The sequence below is a fragment of the Dipodomys merriami genome, unplaced genomic scaffold (genome assembly GCF_024711535.1).
Source record: "Dipodomys merriami isolate MVZ:Mamm:240054 unplaced genomic scaffold, mDipMer1.0.p SCAF_84, whole genome shotgun sequence".
NCBI classification, from domain to species: domain Eukaryota; kingdom Metazoa; phylum Chordata; class Mammalia; order Rodentia; family Heteromyidae; genus Dipodomys; species Dipodomys merriami.
In genome coordinates this window covers 3,373,786-3,394,178 of record NW_027206446.1, presented here as the reverse complement: position 1 = coordinate 3,394,178, position 20,393 = coordinate 3,373,786, and the positions used below count along the sequence as shown (strand labels likewise).

Sequence of the window (20,393 nt, the reverse complement as noted above, 5' to 3'; positions counted from 1 at the left end):
TATATAATATGTTTTATATATACCATGTTATATAAATGTATAATATATAAATATATATTTGTACTATATTTATATTTTTGTAGGCATGTTTATATGTATTATGCATGTATTTACATAATATACATATATTTATATGTATTATATTTATGTATTATATTTATTATGTAAGATTTATTATATATTTATCATATATACATATTATATTTATTACATGTATAATAGTTATATATAATGCATACATCTGTATATACTATATTATATATAGTATATTATATACTATATACTATTATTTATATACTATATATTATGCAATATATAATATAATATAATACATAGTATATAATATATTATGCTCTATTATATATACTATACTATTATATGCTATATTACATATGGTATATTACATATGGTATATTGCATATAGTATATATATGTTGTATCATCTATATATATATATGGTATGGAATTATATATACGTATAAACCCATGTGTCCATCCATCCACATTGTTGGCCTCTGAGCTCGCGAGGTACAAATCGAGCTCAGCTGTTCCTCCCTCCGCCCACTGAAACCACGTCCCCCTTCCAAAACAGAAGCCCTCAGTGTGGCATTCAGAAGCGGTCCTGTCATTCCTTCTGGGTGGCTTGGCGCCCCGTCCAAACGCACCTACGTGCCTTCCTCAGAAACGGCTAGAAATCCTGGCCCGGCCTTGTTCTATAAACGTTCTGTCCAAACCCCATTCCTCTGAGGCTCTGAAACATCAGGATTAACACGAGCGATGACCTCCCACTCCTGCCGGGAACGTGGAGCTGGCCACTCACCCCGGCTGGTGACGCACGCCGGAATCCTGAGGTTGGAGGATGGAGGGCTGAGGTCAGCCCGGGCTGCAAAGGCTCTGAGACTCTTTGTCTCCAGTGAGCCACCAGAGAGTCAGAAGTGGAGCTGCGGCCCAAGGGATAGAGCACCAGCCTCGAGTGTCAGAGCCAAATGGAGTGAGAGACTCAGTTCAAGCACTAGGACCAGCACATGCACAAAAAAGTACTCCAGAGCCATTCTGTAGCAAGTTTGGTTTAGCTGTGGGACATCCACAAAGAATAGTAAGCTGGAAGTGAGCAGGATGATTAGCATCGATCCAGTTAGCACACGCAGCGTTCTTGTGAGATGCTCTTGTGCAAGCTGGCGGGAGTATTCAGATCCAGGAGCCGCGCAGTGCTGTGCAGAGTACCCCTCCGCTCCCGGATCAAGCTGCCGACTGCTGGCTTCTCATGCAGACCAGGCTCATTGTGTGAACGACGGGACCCGCAGGGTCTAGGTCCTGGCGTTAACCAGACAAGCAGAAGCTGTGGGGGAGTTGATGTTTGGGGAGATCGGGTGTTGTTCCTTCCATCCTTCAGTATACACTGGACGGGTGTCCCGACTCTGCTAGGAGCCTTGTCAAGACCGACCTGTCTGCAGGGTGAGATCTTCACCACCTCCAGGCCCAGAGTTCAAGGCTTAGGACTGGTATATGCACACACACACACACACACACACACACACACACTGATTAATGATTTAAATTTTGAAAGTATTCTGAATTCCTAATTTACAGAGGAAGAATTAGCGACTCCACCCTTAGACGGTATCATCCTTCCCGGAGTGACCCGGAAGAGTATTCTGGAACTGACCCGGGACTGGGTAAGGGGCCTTTGACCTTGGAACCTTGTTGTTATTGTTGTTGTTTCTAGGGCTTGAACTCGGGGCTTGGGCACTGTCCCTGAGCTCTTCGTTCAAGGCTAGAGAGCTCTATGACTTTGAGCCACAGCTCTACTTCTGGTTTTCTGGTGGTTCATGGGAGATCAGAGTCTCACAGACTTTCCTGCCTGGGCTGGCTTTGAACCACGATCCTCAGATCTCAGCCTCCCGAGTAGCTGGGCTGACAGGTATACACTGCTAGTGTCTGGCTGACCCTAAAAAGATGAGCATTGAATAAGCTGATTGTTTGGCACAGCTTGTTGGGTAGGGTTTGAGGAGAGATGTTCAGACGCCCGCCTATTACCACTTTTCTGAAGAAACAGACTGAAAATAGAGGAAATAGTTTCTAAATAAAACTCCAATTCAGCAAGGCCCAACCGCAACCTGGCTGGCACCTCAGACGTAACATATGCCAACTGTTGGTAGAACTTTCCAGCATCTGTGTGTGCGTGTGTGTCTCAAAGATAGGCTTGGGGAATGTGTTTTAGTAAAGGAATAAAAAATCCGCCCAGCACACAGGATCTGGTGAGGTTTGTGGTGTGGACACGGCTTCCCGTACCATTGATTTGCTGGCCAGAAAATCAGATTATTTTTATGAGGGCCTTTTATGTTTTCCTTTGTGACTCTTTAGCTCTAATTTATTTTTAAAAGGTGGTTATTTTAGCCATAAAAGTGCCAAAATGCACGTAGGATGGTCAGTCCTTCTCTGACAAGGGAGATTGCCCAAAGCTAAAGGAATAGCATCAAAACAAGAACAAGAAAAGGTTGGCCTTTCTGCCTATTCATTCCCTTCTTCCCCCAAATACAGAACACAGCTGGCTTTCGTTTGTTTTTGCTGGTAGTCAAGCTTGAACTCAGAGCCTCTCCGTAGTTTTCCTGCTCAAGGCTGGTGCTCTGTCACTTGGAATCAGCCTCTAGCCCAGTTTTTTGTTTTTGTGTGTGTGTGTGTATTTTTGAGATTTATTTGAAGTTAAGAACTTTGCTTACAAATCCACTCAAGCTTATTTTTTTTATTATTTGCGTCCATTCTCATTGCCCTAATTCACACATCTGCTGACAAATTTTGAACGTTGATAAGTATGATAAAAAAGACGAGGATTAAAAGATTTAAGAAGGAGCCAGCTGCAGTTTGTGGCTCATACCTATAACCCTAGCTACTCCAGAGGCTGAGACTTGAGGATCGCGGTTTGAAGCCAGCCTGGGTAAGAAAGTCCATGAGACTCTTCTGCAGTGAACCACCAAAAAGAAGTGGAGCTGTGGTCCAAGTGGTAGAGAACCAGCCTTGAATGAAGAGGCTCAGGGACAGCGCCCAGGCCCCGAGTTCAAGTCCCACGACTGACCAAAAATAAACAAATAAAACAAAGATTGCCTTTTCTCTTTCCGTCTTGCCCACAGGGTGAGTTCAAGGTGTCGGAGAGGTACCTGACTATGGCCGAGCTGGAGAACGCACTGGAAGAGAAGAGGGTGAAGGAGATGTTCGGCTCTGGGACGGCTTGCATTGTGTGCCCGGTTGCTAACATCGTGTACAAGGGCCAGGTGAGGAGGAAAAGTTGTTCTCATCACCTGGTGTTCATTTCTCACCATCCAACTAGAATTTTTCTTAGTGCCTACCCCGGGCCTTGAACTCAGGGCCTGGGCGCTGTCCCTGAGCTCATTCACACAAGGCTGGCGCTCTACCGCTTTGAGCCACAGCTCCACTTCTGGTTTTCTGGTGGTTCATTGGAGAGCAGAGTCTCACAGACTTTCCTGCCTGGGCCTGGCTTTGAACCGTGATCCTCAGATCTCAGCCTCCTGAGTAGCTGGGATGACAGGCGGGAGCCACTAGCATTCAGGATGCTGTGCATTTCTTCAGCCAAGGATACAGTATAGTTTGCTGTGCTAGTAATGGTATTTGAGAAACAAAACACCTGTTATAAAGTTATTTCTATTAGTATTTTTTTTAAACAAGGTCATTTTCTGGAAGTAATTAAATAACTTGCCAAACCCAAGAACATGAAAATGTGTTCTACATTGGGAAGAAATCCATGTACTAATGAGTTCATTAGAAGTTAACAAGATTTAGAAATAAAATACACCAAGCCAGAAGAACTTGGGGGAAAAGTGCTTGTAACTGATCTATTCTTTTTCTTTTCTTTTCATTTCTTTTTTTTTGTGCTGGGGCTTGAACCCAGGGACTGGGTGCTGTTCCTGAGATTCTTTTTGCTCAAGGCTAGCACTTTACCTCTTGAGCCACAGTGCGACCTCCGGCCTTTTCTGAGCAGTTTATTGGAGATGAAAGTCTCACAGACTTTCTGCCTAGGCTGGTTTTGAACCACGATCCTCAGATCTCAGCCTCCTGAGTAGCTGGGATGACAGGTGTGAGCCACCTGTACCTGTAAATCATTCTTAAAAGATGAATTGACTTAAGTGACCCATATTAAAATATAGACATCTAAGTTGACATTATAATGTTCTTTCCTTTGCTCATTGGTTTGATTTTTTTCTATTATAATATTATTATTTTTAAGGGCTTTTTTTGTCAGCCTTGTAAGTCTAGCTGTAACATTGCCTATGGATTTTGTACTTAGCTTCATCACCTAATTCCATATCCAAACTGTTTCAAGGAAGAAATATTCGTTTATTTTATATGAATATTTATTGTACATTAATAATATAATCATATTAATTATATATCATATAATAAGGAACAGAACATACAATTGTTAATTAGATTAATATTAATACATTAATGTTCATAGGAATGCTTATTAAATAGTCTGGTTTTAAAGAATGAGAGTAATAGGCTTTTAGGTAATATAAGTTGGCTCAATTCACAAAGCAACGTGGGCATTGGATCAGATTCTTTTTTTTTTTTAAGCTCAGTTTATGATTTCACCTCTGGAAATAAGTTTACAGAGTTGCACATGTTTTTAATGGCCCTGTCTTAAGAAGCGTTTGGAGCCAAATGGTTCACCTAATTATCCTATTACCGTCAGGAGCGAGTAAGAAAGATGTTTCAGAACAGGACTGTCTACTAAAATCAAGCCATCAACGTTTTCCAGGCCTGGAGGCGTGAACTGGCAGCAAGAAGGCCGGGCGACAGCTTTAGTAAATCACCCCTTCGAGACGGGGGGCTTGCAAGGTTTTCCTCTGTAGGAGTTCTTAGAAGCTTCTGTGTAGGTGTAGCTTGGCTCTAATTCATGCCCCTGCTCCGACTGGTTCTAATTTTTGACAAAATATAGTCTTTTGTTCTCATTTTCCCCCCCTAGATGGTTAGATGTGAAGCAGACTTATTCATCCTTAGACATTCCCAGAATCCTTTTTTTTTCTTTCTTGCCAGTCCTGGGACTTGAACTCAAGACCTGGGCGCTGTCTCTGAGCTTCTTTTGCTCAAGGCTAGCGCTCTACCACATGAGCCACAGCGCCACTTCCGGCTTTTTCTGTGTATATTGTCCTGAGGAATCGAACCCAGGGCTTCATGCATGCTAGGCAAGCACTCTACCATGGAGCCACCTGCCCAGACCCGATTCCCAGAACCTGGAGAGGTTCTGAGTATTGGATCCAGTATTTTAGGATAGAAATAATTCTCCTTGAAACCTTTTATCAACTCAAAGACCGATAGGCAAACTGAAAAACCATTGCTGTCCCAAATCCAGTTGGTAAGAAAAAGAATGGAATGACTTGTTTTTGTCTAATTGTGTGTGTGTGTGTGTGTGCGCGTGTGTGTGTGCGTGCATGTGTGTGTGTGTGTGTGTGTGTGTGTGTGTGCACACCATTCCTGGGGCTTGAACTCAGGATGTAGGCACTGTTCCACTGTCCTTAGCTGTTTTTTTTGCTCCAAGTTGGTGCTCTACCACTTGAGTCACAGCTCTACTTCTGACTTTTTGCTGGTTCATTGCAGGTAAGAAAGAGTATCATGGACTTTCCTGCCATGGCTAACTTTGAGGGTTGATCTCAAGATCTCATTCTCTGAGTAGCTGGGATTACAGGTGTGAGCCACAGCAGCCCAATTGGGGTCTTAATAGCTTTTTCTTTCTATTTCCTAGGTATTACACATTCCAACTATGGAGAATGGCCCTAAGCTGACAAGCCGAATCTTCACCAAACTGAATGATATCCAGGTAAGAGGGTCTTTGTTTGACCATAGTGCCAAGAGTCTGGGCTCCGTGCTCATACCTAGAATCCCGGCTACTCAGGAGGCTGAGATCTGGGGCTGGTGGCTCAAAACCATCCATAAGACTTACCTCTGAATCACTACCAAAAAGCCAGAAGTGGAAATGTGGCTCCAGCGGTAGCCTTGAGCAAAAGAAGCTCAGAGACAGTGCCCAGGCCCTGAGTTCAAGCCCCAGGACTGGCAAAGAAGAAAAAAAGAATAATAACCTCTAAGTATTCAGGCCACTTAATTAATGAGGCAGTTAGATTTCTGAGTGGCAGATTCCTCCACTGTATTATCTAATAGGAGAAGAGCGTGTACAAAACTATTTATCTGCCTATCATCCATCTATTCATCATCTATCCCTCCATCTATTATCAATTTATATCTATCTATCTATCTATCTATCTATCTATCTATCTATCTATCTATCTATCTATCTATCTATCTATCTATCTATCTGGGTTCGAGTCCTAGGTCTTGAACTCAGGGCCTAGGCTCTGTCTCTGAGCTTTTCCATTCAAGGCTAGTGCTCTACCCCTTGAGCCACACCTCTGTTTTGATTTTACTATTACTTGGAGATAGAAGTCTCCTGGAATCTCCTGTCTGGGCTGGCTTTGAACCACAGTCCTTTGAACTCATTCTCCTGAGTAGGTAAGATGAAGAGCGTGAGCCACCAGTGCCCTGTTCTTTATTTTCCTTTTATAGCTCATTCAGCACGGGACTGAGATCAAAATACACAGTGATTTTTTTTCGGTACAGAAATATAGCAGAGTGAGACACTGAAGAAAATACCAAAGACAATAACACAACTTAAGAGGAGGGTCTTTTGTTTTTGTCGGTTGTGGGGCTTGAACTCTGGGCCTGGGCGCTGTCCTTCAGCTCAAGACTCAAGGCTAGTGCTCTACCACTTGAGCCACAGCGCCACTAAGAGGAGGGTCTTGAACAAAGTTCTGTCAGTCAGTGTCACGAGACTAGGATAAGAGACTGGAGGCAGCTAGCTTATGAAGTAGGAAGGTTTACTTGGCTCACCGCTAAGACCCGTGGGCCTCTTGAGTTTTGACGCAGAGTGGGCATTTACATCTTGGGCCAGAAAGAGGAGGTAGACACCCCCCCCATCACCTTAAAGAAGACAGATCTACCCCCCAACAAACAACACAAAACAATCCCCCAAAACAGAACCCTATTTCTAAGTTCAGCCGGGGCGGCGCATGCCTGTAATCCAGGCTCCTCAAGATGCGGGGCTCTGCGGACCACGGTTCAAGACCTTGACCCAAACAACCAACCACACTCACAGAGAACTGGAAGTGGAGCCGTGGCTGGCTCGATGCACCTGCCAGCCTTGAGTGAGAGAGCTCAGAGACAGCAACCAGGCCACCAGCTCAGGCCTGAAGACCAGCACAAAAGCGCTAAGAAAAGAAAAGACAAATCCCAGGAACCTAAGGCCTTTTCTGTAGGCCCTATCCTTCCAGAAAGTTCCTGAAGACAGCCCTTCTCTCTGAGAACCCAGCGCCACACCGATGTCAAACCACCTTCAAGCAGGAAGCCATCCAGACTTGGGGAGGAGAGAGATACAGACCCCACTGTCTGTGTCACCTCAAACCCGGAGCAAGTAGAAAGGCACACGGGACCCATGGGTGACCACGGGGCAGCCAACGAGAAACCACATTCAAGTTCTGTCCCTTCCGCTCCCAGCAGTCAGCCTTTTGAACTGACTTCCGTGTGCACCTGAATTCCTGTCCCCAACTTGGTGGATTGTTTGGGGCTGGAGGAAGTTTATTTTTTGCCAGTCCTGGGGCTTGAACTCAGGGCCTGGGCACCGTCCCTGAGCTCTTCAGCTCAAGGCTGGTGCTCTACCACGTGAGCCACAGCGCCACTTCTGGCTTTTTTTTTCTGTGTAGGTGGTACTGAGGAATCGAACCCAGGACCTCATGCATGCTAGGCAAGCACGCTACCCCTGAGCCACCTGCCCAGCCCAATCTCTCCCTCTTAGGTGAGCTTTTCTACTGAAACCCACTTTCTTGCTTTTCTTGTAGTACGGACGGGAAGAAAGCGACTGGACGGTTGAGCTGCCCTGAAGAATGAATTCTACCAAGATGGACCATCCTTTGCTTTTTTATTTCTTGTTAGAATTTCAATAGATTTACCACCTGTCAGTGGCTGTGCACAGCGTAGTTGGAATGATTAGTGTGCAGCACCGCCGATCGCTTCCCTTGTGCCACAAGACAATGCCTTGGGATTGTTGAACACTCTGTGGACACATGATGTCACGGTCATTTTAACCCTTTTACCCACAGAGAGCCCGCTGACACAGATTATCCTGAATTATAACATCGCCTCCAACTCAGATTCAAAACCGATTTCTTCCTTACACTAAGGTATTTCTCCTCTACCAGATGAGCTGTGTGTGGGTGTGTGTATAGCTGAAAGGTGATTGAGTAAATTCCGTAGGTCATTATCCTCATGATGGTTTTCTAATCATAACTGAAAAAATGGGTTTCTTCCTGTTAAGTGATCTAAGTCAGTTAAATCTAACGGAAGGTAAATATTCTCCTGTTTTCCTCCCGTTTTACCTCTGTGGAAGCTCATGTATTGACAACATTGTCCGATCCATTGTGAGCAGGACTGGAAGAGCTGGGATTTTAGTTGTTAGAACCCTTGGTTTCTTCCTAGAGGGATGGGTGACACGAAGAAGAATGAATGAGAGGTTGAGCCTCTCTTGATGTGTTTCTGTACTGTAAAACCTCCTTGTAGAATTTGTGAGTGGTTCTGGCTGGGTATGGCAGTCACCTCTTACCGTATCTTCTTTCCATGGACTCTTAAGTCATCACAGTCACAAAATGGCGCCCAGAGTTGGAAGAAACCGTTACAAAATGGCGCCCGGAGTTGGAAGAAATCACTTTTGTGTCGGGAGACTGTCTTGGAATGCAGGTGGTCACTGGGATGAATTTCATGCCACCATTCCAACCAAGAGTGAGTGTGACGTGTTACGTGTAAACCAAGTTGAGCTTTATATGTGAAGTGTTAAATGTAAACGAAGCTAAGCAAGCAGAGAGGTGTACTCTGGTTTTATCTTTTTTTTGGGTGTGGGGGAAACGAGGCTGTTGGTGCTCTAATCTGCTGAATTTACCTGTGGGAACATTTGGTTAGGGTACAGAAAGAGCAATTGTGTTTGTATGTCTAGGGGAAGCTGAATTTTGATAGAAAACACTGATCCTTGGAAAATCAAGGTTCCGATTTGGGGTTTGGTCTTAGTAACTTTTAGTCCATAGATCATACTTCCTTCTCTTTGCCGAACAAAGAAAAGACAGTGTAAAAGCTTAGGGTGTTGGAAAGAATTTCCTGATGGCATTTAATGATACATAGCAAATGAGATTTGATTCTTCTCCAAAACATTTCATCTTTTAGGGGATTTTTATGTGTGTGTGTGTGTGTGTGTGTGTGTGTGTGTGTGTGTGTGTGTGTGTGTGTGTGTGTGTGTGTGTGTGTGTGTGTGTGTGTGTGTGTGTGTGTGTGTGTGTGTGTGTGTATCCTGGGGCTTGAACTCAAGGCCTGGGCGCTGTCCCTGAGCTCTTGTGCTCAAGGTTAGTGCTCTACCACTGTAGCCACAGCTCCACTGCCAGCTTTTTGCTGGCTTGGAACCATGATTCTTAGATCTCAGCCTCCTGAGTAGCTGGGATGACAGGCGGGAGCCACAGAAGCTGGCCTGCCCTCTCTGGTTATGTGGCTATGCAGGAGAGACATGTAGGGCATTTTAACCATCAAGTGGCAGGCAACCGCTGGGCTGGTGTCTGTGGAAAGGGAGATGGCAATTTTGCTCTCTCTTCCTTTCATCGTGGGCATTTGTAAATGGAGTGGAGAAAGCTAGGGAACGTTATGTTATCATTTATTTCAGAAAACCAGGAGAGTGTGTGAAGTCTTTTCTGCTAGATACAGTGAACACTAACCACATAATTTTATTTTAAAGGGAGGGGCTGGGAAGGTGGCTCAGTGGTAGAGCGCTTGCCTTGCAGGCATGAGGCCCTGGGTTCGATTCCTCAGCACCACAGAAACAGAAAATTCCAGAAGTGGCGCTGTGGCTCAAGCGGTAGAGCGCTAGCTTTGATCTGAAGAGCTGAGGGACAGCGCCCAGACCCAGAGTTCAGGCCCCACGACCAATTAAAAAAAAAAAGGGGTGGGGCATGTTGGAGTTAGGAGTTTTGGCTGCCATGTTCAAGTAATAAGGCAGGAAATGGACCTAAACATGAACTTGTTAGAAGAGATTGGCAAGGACCATTTGCACTCCTTTATTCCCACCCCCCACCCCCGTTCATTACTTGTGTAATTTGAGCAAGAGTACCACAGTCTCACCTTTTGTTCTGCAAGACTTAATTTATCGTCACACTGATCGATTATTGGCGGCCGAAGATAAATCTGGAGATGTGCAAAGCTCATTTGCTCTGCCCCCCCCCAAAAAAAATCACCAAAAGGAATATTGTTACTGATACCTGCATAATTGACTGCACTTACTTCATGTGCAGTTGGGTGGCCAAAGGGAATTCGGCGATTCCCAGCACCCCCTTCCTTCTCAGGTTCTAATCTTCCTTCCTTTGTTGTTATTGTTCATACAGACACACACATACACACACATACACACATACACACACACACACATACATACACAGCCTGAGTTTCCCCCACCTTCCTTCCCCCCCAACAAGATTAAAAGAAAAAAAAATCAATGAAAACACTAAGAAAACTTGGGGTACTTCCCGAAGAGATTTCCTGACAAGACTTATTTTTTTCTTCCCAGAGGTGATCAGCGATCGTATTCCTATCACATCACAAGAAGTGTCAAACTTCCAGTCTATATAATACGTTGTCTGGTCCCTGGCAGATGGTGAATTAGTAATTATTAGTTTAAGTAATAATACCTACTGTACCCTATGCTTTTATTTTTTTTATTTTTTATTTTTGTCGGTCGTGGGGCTTGAACTCTGGGCTTGGGCGCTGTCCCTCAGCTCTTCAGCTCAAGGTGAGCGCTCTACCACTTGAGCTACAGCGCCACTTCCGGTTTTCTGGTGGTTTATTGGAGATAAGAGTCTCAAGGTCTCTCTTACCCGGGCTGGCTTTGAACCGCGATCCTCAGATCTCAGCCTCCTGAGTAGCTAGGATTACAGGCGTGAGCCACCAGCGCCCGGCTACCCTATGCTTTTAAAAGCACCAGGGAACAGGAGGAAAGAAAGGATTGAGAAATCTTATTAGGAAATCATGTATTTTTCCCCCCCTTAGTATAATGAACTATGTGATTAAATGTCTTCTCAGAAAAGATTTGGGGAAATTTACATTATATATATATATATATATATATATATATATATATATATATAATGTATACGTATATATGTGTATATATGTATGTGTGTATATATATTATATATATAATATATATATTACCTATATATTTGTTAGTTGTGGGGGAACTCGAACTCAGGGCCTGGGCGCTGTCTCTGAGCTCTTCAGCTTAAGGCAAGGGCTTTACCACGTTGAGTCACAACATCACTTCTGGTTTTCTGGTGGTTCATAGGAGATCAGAGTCTCACAGACTTTGCTACCGGCGCTGGCTTTGAACTGCGATCCTCAGATCTCAGCCTCCTGAGTAGCTGGGTAGTATGAGCCACCAGCACCGGCTAAAGAGCCCCTTTGTGTTGTTTTTTGTTGGTTCATATGGTACCTAAAAACTCTTTAACCTGCTTTAATTTGAGCACTCTTGGACTCTTTTTCTTGGGGGGGGGTGAAGGTCAATAACTGAGCAGAAATCTTAGGTGGCGAGATTGGAGGGATTTTATATTGCTCCTGCTTTCTGGGGCTGCTGCTGACTCAGCTGCCAAAATGATGATATTTTCCTCCTCCTCTCTCCATTTTTCCACCCTTAGAATATTGTGTGAGATTGTTTTAGCCGTTAAACTCAGGGAACACTGACTTTTCTCCAGATTGACCGGGTCCCTCTCTGCAGGTGATACTTTCCCGGAGTATTTAGAGCAATAAAAGCTCATCAGCAGCTCAACACTGTGAACTCATGCCTGTCATCCTGGCTACTCAGGAGGCTGAGATCTGAGGGTCTTAGTTCAAAGCCAGCCTGGGCAGGAAAGTCAGTGAGACTCTTACCTCCCATTAAACCGCAAAAGAAAAGACAAAGAAAACTAGATGTGGAGCTGTGGCTCAAGTAGTAGAGCACCAGCTTGGACTAAAAAGCTAAGATAATGCTGATGGCTTGAGTTCAAGCCACGGTACCAGCACAAACATCAAAATGAAAACGTATCCCATGCAGACCTCAGGATCAGCAAAAGCCTTTGTTCCTGCCCAGATCTGAAATCTGAGCAATGCACCCTTTCCTGACAGTGTTTTTTTTCCTTCTCCTTCTTTTCTTTTATTCTTACAACGGAAGTGACCAATACACACACCAACAAGGAGTTTTAGTGGACAGTTTATAAGAACCCTCACTTCCGGTTGCCATATTGAGATTTGCTTAAGCAAATGTGGGGGCCCAAAAGAGTTTAAAAGAAAAAAGAAAAGAGAAGTATTTCAGCTCTTTGCTGATCGTAATGCATTCCTGAATCATTCCTGATGAGTGCTGTCTACTGGTAAAATGGATGTAGTATAATCACCTGTGTTCATCTTCTGCATACATAGCGCTTGGACCAAAAGTTTGTCTTAGAGACGTGTAAGCATGAACCTCATGCAGTTTGTGGTCTATGAGCAGAACGTAGCTTAGATAGAAAAGTAGTATTTAATAGTTAGCCAATGAAGAAGAACACCAGCGCATGCTTCTCACCAAGATAATCCCAGTAATATTACAGGACCTCACACCTGTTACCCCAGCCGCTCAGGAGGCTGAGAGCCGAGGATGGTGGTTTGAGGCCAGCTCAGCCAGACAAATTGGAGAGTCTGTTAGGTCCAATTAACCAGCAGGGAGTGGAGGTATGGCTCAACTGGGAAAGTGCTAGCCTGAGTGTTCAAGTCCCCAGGAAGGAAGGAATAACAAGAACCTTTTATCTCATTTCTCAAGGAAGACCTTGAAGATTAAAGCTCCTAAGTACAGGAAGGAAGGAAAGAAAAAGAATCTTCTCATTTTCCAAGGGAAAAATGTTCTGTTTCCCTTCTATTCCTGTATGCAAAACGATTCTGATTTGTAGGTGGGTGGTGTTTAGAGCCTGTTATCTGGGGTGATTTTCATCTCCTGGTTTTACATGTTGGTTGTGTGCATTCATTATTTGTTTTCTATGAGGTTGGGACTTGAACTCAGCACCCACATTTCACTCATTGGCTCTCTACCAACTGAGCCGCGCCTCTAGGCCTGGCTGCATTTTTTTTTTACAGTGCTGTTGAGTTGGTCTGTCAGAACCTAGGAAATAAAGTAAATAATCCTAGAGTGGAATTTTCTAGCAAGTGTCTTTATGAAGCAAGCTGTTTTAAACTCGTTAACACAACAGCGATAGATCTAACTTACTCAAAAACGAATTTTCACCTAACCACGATTTCTCACAGTGTGAGATTTTCTTCTTTTTTTTGAATGAGAAATGCTCCAGTGTGGCAGAGACTCGTTTTTACACTGCTGGGACATCCTTTTAAAAAGGCAAAGTTGAGCAGGTGCTGGTGGCTCCTGCCTGTAATCAGAGCTTCTTAGCTGGCTGAGCTGTGAGCAAGGAGCTGCAGGAGTAGTCGGGGGAAAAAAAAAATTGAGCAAAAGCACGAGACCCTGAGTTCAAGTCCCAATACGGTAGCCCAAATCAAAAAGAAAAGAAAGAAGAAAGGAATCTTAGTGAGCACTTCACCCCAGCTCTCCTGGGTGAATGAGAACGGATTTGCGGCTTCAGTGATGATCGTTGAGTCTGGAACTAAAATGTATGACAAAAGCCACAGTGTGCTCAGATAAGTTTCACTCGGCCTTGAAATGTGTGCTCAGGGACGAAGAAAACCAGACCAAATGGCTTGCTGGCCTGGCATTGCGGCCGATGGGTTTTCCAAGATGGTAGAATGTGCTATTGCGTCAAGTCTGAAGAGTAGTGATGGATGAGTGGTTGAAATGGGAGGATCGTGAATCTGTGGCCGTTTCTGTCCCCCACCTCCAAATAGCAGGAGATTAAAATACTCAAGGTCACCCCTGGTCCATCTGTGAATCCCGTGATAAACCACCTGGAGGACCTGTATTTAAATGGAGCCAGACAAAGCTGGGCAGGGAAACTACCTCATTGTTCCACAGCTGAGTAGCAGCAGCGTGAACCAATGGCTTTGACAAATGGGCGAGACCAACCGTAGCTGGAGGGTGGATGAAGTGTGTTGCCAACAGATAACCTGTGCACATGGCTTCTCATGAATGACTTCTTCCCTTGCGCCTCCTGTCACCAATAAAGCAATTTAGAACAAGATGGTGCTTGTGTGGTCTTGTGGTGGTTGACGGGAGACACCGTTCTCCAAATTGTCCAAATTCTCCAAAGGGTCTTCTAGTGCTCACAGGAGAAATATAACGGGGATTTGAACAATATTCTTAGCCGGGCACTGGTGGTGTACGCCTGTCATCCTAGCTACTCAGGAGGCTGAGATCTGAGGATCACTGTTCAAAGCCAGCCTGGGCAGAAACATCGGTGAGACTCTTCTCTCCAATGAACCACCAGGAAACCGGAAGTGGTACTGTGGCTCAAGTGGTAGAGCACTCGCCTTGAGCTGAAGAGCTGAGGGACAGCGCCTAGGCCCTGAGTTCAAGTCCCATAGCTGACCAAAAAAAAAAAGATGAAGTGGGGGGTGGGGGTGGGACACATTTCCACATTCAGCGTGGCCTTGAGCTCATTTATCTAACCAAGAATCAGATTCTATATAGGTGACATCTTGATATGTTATGTCTTAGCTTTTTTGCTCAAGGCTGGTGCTCTACCACTTGAACCACGGCTCTACCTTTGACTTTTTGCCATTGTGTTGGAAAGAAGAGTCTTACAGGCTTTGCTGCCTGGGCTAGCTTCCAACTGTGAACTTCAGATCTGTCTCCCAAGTGGCTCTGATACAGGGGTGAGCGGCTGGTGGCGGTCTGGTCAGAAATGCTTTTTGTGTTTTTCGTTTTTTGATCCTATTGCTATGATCAAAAGTCATAGCCAGGTTTAGAAGGTGGTTCATGATGAATGGCTCAAAAACGGGCCCTGGATCTTGAACTCGGGGCCTGGGCGCTGTCTCTGAGCCTTTCCACTTGAGCCCCGGCGCCACTTCTGGATGGTTTATTGGAGATCAGAGTCTCACACACTTTTCTGGCCGGGCTGGCTTCAAACCACGATCCTCCGATCTCAGCCTCCTGAGGAGCTAGAATGACAGGCGGGAGCCCCTGGCACCCGGCTTCATAGGACTTTTGAGAAAGGGCTGCAAACATTTCAGACTTCCTCTCCAGTGAAATGTTCCCATCTTTTTAGCTGTAGTATTTAAAGAGAGGCGCTACCTGGGCATGCTGGTGGTTCACGCCTGCCAGCCCAGCTAGCCAGGAAGCTGAGAACTGAGGATTGTAGTTCAAAGCCAGCCCGGGGAAAGAAAGTCTTGAGACTCATATCTCATGAATCGCCAGAAAGCCAGAAGTGGCGTGTGGCGCAAGCGGTAGAGCGCTAGCCTTGAGCCAAAAAAACCCCCAAAAGAATCTCAGGGACAGCGCCCAGGCCCTGAGTTCAAGCTCCAGGACTGACACACATCAAATTAAGAAGTATTTTGGTTGAATAGCCAAAATGATGTAGCCTTGAGAGACTCAAAGTTGGAAATCCTCTGGACATCAGAATGGCCGGCTTCCTTTCGGGTGAGAATTCGGTGAGGAGAACAATGCTATCTGTGCTGGACTGGACACAGCGCAGCCCAATGGAAGAGTGGCTTGGTCTCCCCTCGAAGGAAACATCTCTGAACCTGGTAGGAGATCAACCCGGCTAACTTAACTCACAGCACCTCGGTTTCGGATTCTAAGCAAGCTGTCCCCGAAATGCTCCCAGGCCCAAGATTGCACCTGGGAAGATGGTTCAGCTCCTTCAGTCCAGTTACCCATACTCCCCTCCCCCTGGCCAATGGAGGAGAACTTGGGTCAGATAACAGGAGGGACTTACCAAAATCTTCCCAGAGAAGTTCCTCACTATTCTATTTCAAATGGCTCTGTGCCACTGAGCTTCTAGTTGTGTGTGTGTGTGTGTGTGTGTGTGTGTGTGTGTGTGTGTGTGTGTGTGTGTGTGTGTGTGTGTGTGTGTGTGTGTGTGTGTGTGTGTGTGTGTGTACTGATACTAGGGCTTGAGCTCAGGGCCTGAGTGCTGTCCCTTAGCTTTTCTACTCAAGGCTGGAACTCTACCTCTTGAACGACAGCTCCATTTCCAGCTTTTTCTTTCTTTTTTTTTTTTTTGCTGGTTAACTGGAGATAAAGAGCCTTAGGCATTTCCCTGCCCCGGCTGGCCTCCAACCAGGATCCTCAGATCTCAGCCTCCTAAGCAGCTAGGATGACACATGGGTCCTTCAAAGCCCGGCCCTGCCAGGAAGTTTTTATATGAGCACTTTCTCATTGGAAGCATTTTACTCATAAAATGCAGATTTTTTTTTGACCTGGGGCCTAAACCCGACATTTAATCCACTCTCCCCTCCCCCAAACGCCCAAGTTTTTCTTACCTTGTTGGTCTAGTGAATACCACGTGCAGTAGCCAAAAAAAAAAAGAAAATCCAGTTGATGTGGGATGGATGGAGACGGAAGGAGGAAACATCACGGTTCCAGGCCAGCCCAAGCTGTGTCTGTGAGACTCTTAAGTCCAAGGATCCACCAGAAAGCCACAGTGGAAGTATGGCTCAAAGTGGTAGAGCGCCAAAGTGCAGGGCCAGCATCTGGGCCCTGAGTTCGAGCCCCAGCACTTGCACAAACAGAATGGTGGTGAGGGAGGAGGCTGGTTATTTGGTCGTTCGTGGTGGGGTGTTCTTGGTGTCCGAGAATGGATGCGTCGAGCTGCGGAAAGTCTGGCAGAACATGTGAACCACAGTCTCACGTCGATGACCAAAGTGGCCTTCGGAAAAACGCCATTTGCCAAAGCAGTTTGTGTAGATAGTGCATGGCGAGCCTCGTTCCCACCCATCCACCCCTTCCCTTACGTTGCTTAAGTTTTTGGCATACACCATGCTTTTTGCAGCCTGTGCACCATAGTTCAGGCATGAAATCAGCCCAGATGCCCTCCGTGGACACACAGATGCAGACTGTGTGGTAAAGACAGATGGAATTTTCCTCATCCGTTGGATGAGATGGAAAGACCTGGAAAAAATGATGTTAAATGAAGAAAATCAGGCCTAGAAAGACAAGGTTTGCACGGTGCTAGCTACAGCTTATGAAGCCCTCAGTAAACACCTTGGGGGGTGTGCAATGCGTACAGATAATGTTGGCTGAAACAGGGTAGGTTCAAGGGAAAACTCAAATAGCATCATCCTCAAAGAGCACCCCCCACCCCAAGTCAAAGGTCAGCAAAATCAAACACCGGGAAATGGAGCCTTCATCAGGGATGAATGAGGGAAGAAGAGAAACGGAGAGAATATAGTCAAGAGTCCAATGCTTGGGGCCGGGCAGGTGGCCTAGTGGTAGAGCGCTCGCCTAGCATGCATGAAGGCCTGGGTTCGATTCCTCAGTAACCACCTACACAGAAAAAGCCAGCAGTGGTGCTGTGGTTCAAGTGGTAGAGCGGCAGCCTTGAGCCAAAGAAGCTCAGGGACAGCGCCCAGGCCCTGAGTTCAAGTCCCAGGACTGATACACAAAAAAGTATCCGATGCATATTATTATTATTAATAATAATTTTAAAATAGCAGCAAACCTCCCTTCTTACATCTCCAGTAGCTTTCCTCCCCATGAACAGGGTGGCTGTTGTGTTCTTCGACGGTAGATGGCGCCAAGCACCTGTGTGTCAGCCTGTGACTTGGCCGCCCGCTGGCGATCAGAGCTGCGTGTACAGTCGTGTGTGTAGATTCAGGTGCTCGGGACGCTGTTGGAGGGCAGGTGAGCCGACCTGATGGGAGCTGCTTCCTCGTGGCGTCCCTGCAGATCTGTGGGAATGCCCCTGGGCTTGCTGCGTGGCCTGTCTTAAACACAATGCTCACAGGTGAAGTCTGACTTCCTTTTAGAAGCAGGGCTGGCCTGGCACCGGGCAGAGCGTGCTGGACAGGAGTCTCAGCGAGAAGGAAAACCACGGCAGTTGGGCATCTGTGTTTCCTGGATAGAGCTTCAGACAAGGCAAGCCAGTGGCTCCCACCTGTCATCCCAGCTACTCGGGAGGCTGAGATAGGAGGATCGTGGTTCAAAGACTCCAACGTGAGGTGCGAAGTATTCCCACAAGCTAAGGGTGGTCAGGTGCAGACCTGATTCCCATGAGAGTTCTTCCCGGTCTTCGGTGGGGGGAGCAGGGGTGGGGTAAGGCAGGGGTAGGGGTGAGATGCAGAGACCCGAGGGGCATGGTCCAGGCCGGGGCTGAAGGAAGGCACTCCAGAGCCATTTGCCTTTCACAGTGACTTTGTGATCCGGAGACACCACTTTCGGGCAATCTACCTGGAAAATGACGCGTCAGAAAGAATAGAAGACCTTGTACACCATGCATTGCTGCACGATTCACTGCAGCCCGGAAACAGCCCGGAAGCTTCCCAGTGGAGGTGTGGATCAGGAAAACAGGGCACAAGCATGTATAATACCCTTGATATTATATACATGTATATACATTATCTGTAATAGATACACACACATACTGTATACACATAACACACACGCATCATATATGCATTACATGCATACATATGTACATATATGTATTCTATGCATGCACTTAAATATACACACATATAGGCATGCATGTATTATACATGCTATTTAAATATAAACATAAATATATTTATATGTGACATATTTATATATATACATATACATACCTATAGACTCACATATGCACATACAAATATTTCTTATATAATTAATAGTGTGTAATCTATAAATATAATCGACTATATAAAAATATAAATTATTTTTATATAAAGATATAAAGATATAAAATATACATAATATATGGTGTATCTAATATGTGGTGCATATAAACAGGTATGTAACATATATGTAAACATGCATGCATGTAATTGTATGTGTTTATATATTATCTATGTAACTATATGAAATTCCATATACATATATAAATATATAGTATATGGAAAATTCCACTATTATATATTTGTGTGTGTGTATATGTCTCTCTCTATATATAGTGGAAGTTTACTCTTCCATCAGGAAGAATAATATGTCATTTTTCAGGGCAATGAATGGACCTGGAAAAAAATTATATTAAATGAAATAAGTCAGGGTCAGAGAAACAAAGGACATGTGTTTTCTTCCTTCTTTTTTTCTTTTCTGGTGGTGGGTCTTGAACTCTGGGCCTGGGCGCTGTCCCTCAGCTCTTCAGCTCAAGGCTAGCACTCTACCACTTGAGCCACAGCACCACTTCCGGCTTTTTTCTTTTTGCTTATGTGGTGCTGAGGAATCGAACCCAGGGCCTCATGCATGCAAGGCAAGTGCTCTACCACTGAGCCACCTTCCCAGCCCCCAGGGTGTCAACTCTTCTCTATCCCATTTCCTTCCTTCCTTCCTTCTTTCCTTCCTTCCTTCCTTCCTTCCTTCCTTCCTTCCTTCCTTCCTTCCTTCCTTCCTTCCTTCCTTCCTCTTTCTCTCTTCCTTTCTGCTCTTTTTTCTTTTAATAAATCAAAATGGTAAAAGCAGGTGAATGGAATGTGTCTCCCAACATACACATCACCAATACTGGAAAGTTGGCCAGGTGTGGTTTTGATCTAGAATTTTCTCTGATTTCTACAGAACAAGTTGATTCCTTTCTTAGAAGCTGGGACCAGGTTGCATTTGTTTTGAGTCTACCAGGACGCGTGGAACGTTGGCATTGAATAACACATGGCCAGAACAAAGCTACAATGAGACGCATGAACATCCTTCATCCCAGATCTACGTTGCTACGTTGCAATCAGGTTTGGGGGTCCTTCATAGGGCTTTGTGGGAAACCAACAGTCCCACAGCAAAGGGAGCAACAGCTAAATCAGATTACAGAAGCATTCCTTGGTTTGGGCTGGGAATTGAAGAAATGCAGGAAAGAGAGCGAGATGGGGTTTAGGGGTTTTTTTTGGGTGTCATCTGTCTGACTTAAAGGAGGATGCATAATAACACAGATAATAAGTTCGGAGTGTTCCACCAAAGAGCTTTGGAAGAATGTAGAATACATTCTGAGAATAAACTTATTTGCTTTGTTTTTGTATCTAGACATGTGAGTGAATCTCTTGTGAACTCTGTCCAAAAATATCAGGCCAAATCTTCCATCAAAATTAGAGATAAAAGTTATTATTATGAGACTTGAACAGTCATTTTTTTTTTCTCAAGTCAATGCTAGAGATGTGCCAGGTGCTGGTGGTTCACACCTATCATCCTAGCTGAGACCTGAGGATCGTGGTTCAAAGCCAGCCTGGGCAGAAAAGTCCCT

At 45.1% G+C, this 20,393-nt stretch overlaps 1 protein-coding gene and 1 long non-coding RNA gene across 2 annotated transcripts in view; both read left to right on the top strand.

Annotated features, from left to right (window-relative positions):
* Positions 1 to 14,266, top strand: part of Bcat1 (branched chain amino acid transaminase 1) — a 33,276-nt gene extending 19,010 nt beyond the window's left edge. Inside the window, exons 8-11 of the mRNA XM_070011844.1 lie at positions 1,591 to 1,676; positions 3,129 to 3,269; positions 5,759 to 5,833; positions 7,902 to 14,266. Of these exons, the coding sequence (XP_069867945.1) occupies positions 1,591 to 1,676; positions 3,129 to 3,269; positions 5,759 to 5,833; positions 7,902 to 7,943 (344 nt within the window). The 3' untranslated portion in view covers positions 7,944 to 14,266. The remainder of the gene's footprint in view (positions 1 to 1,590; positions 1,677 to 3,128; positions 3,270 to 5,758; positions 5,834 to 7,901) is intronic.
* Positions 14,267 to 18,007: 3,741 nt separating this feature from the next.
* On the top strand, positions 18,008 to 20,089 carry LOC138820007 (uncharacterized). The gene is made up of 3 exons (XR_011369724.1): positions 18,008 to 18,192; positions 18,382 to 18,522; positions 19,724 to 20,089. It is a non-coding gene; the product is annotated as an uncharacterized lncRNA (long non-coding RNA).
* Positions 20,090 to 20,393: the final 304 nt, after the last annotated feature.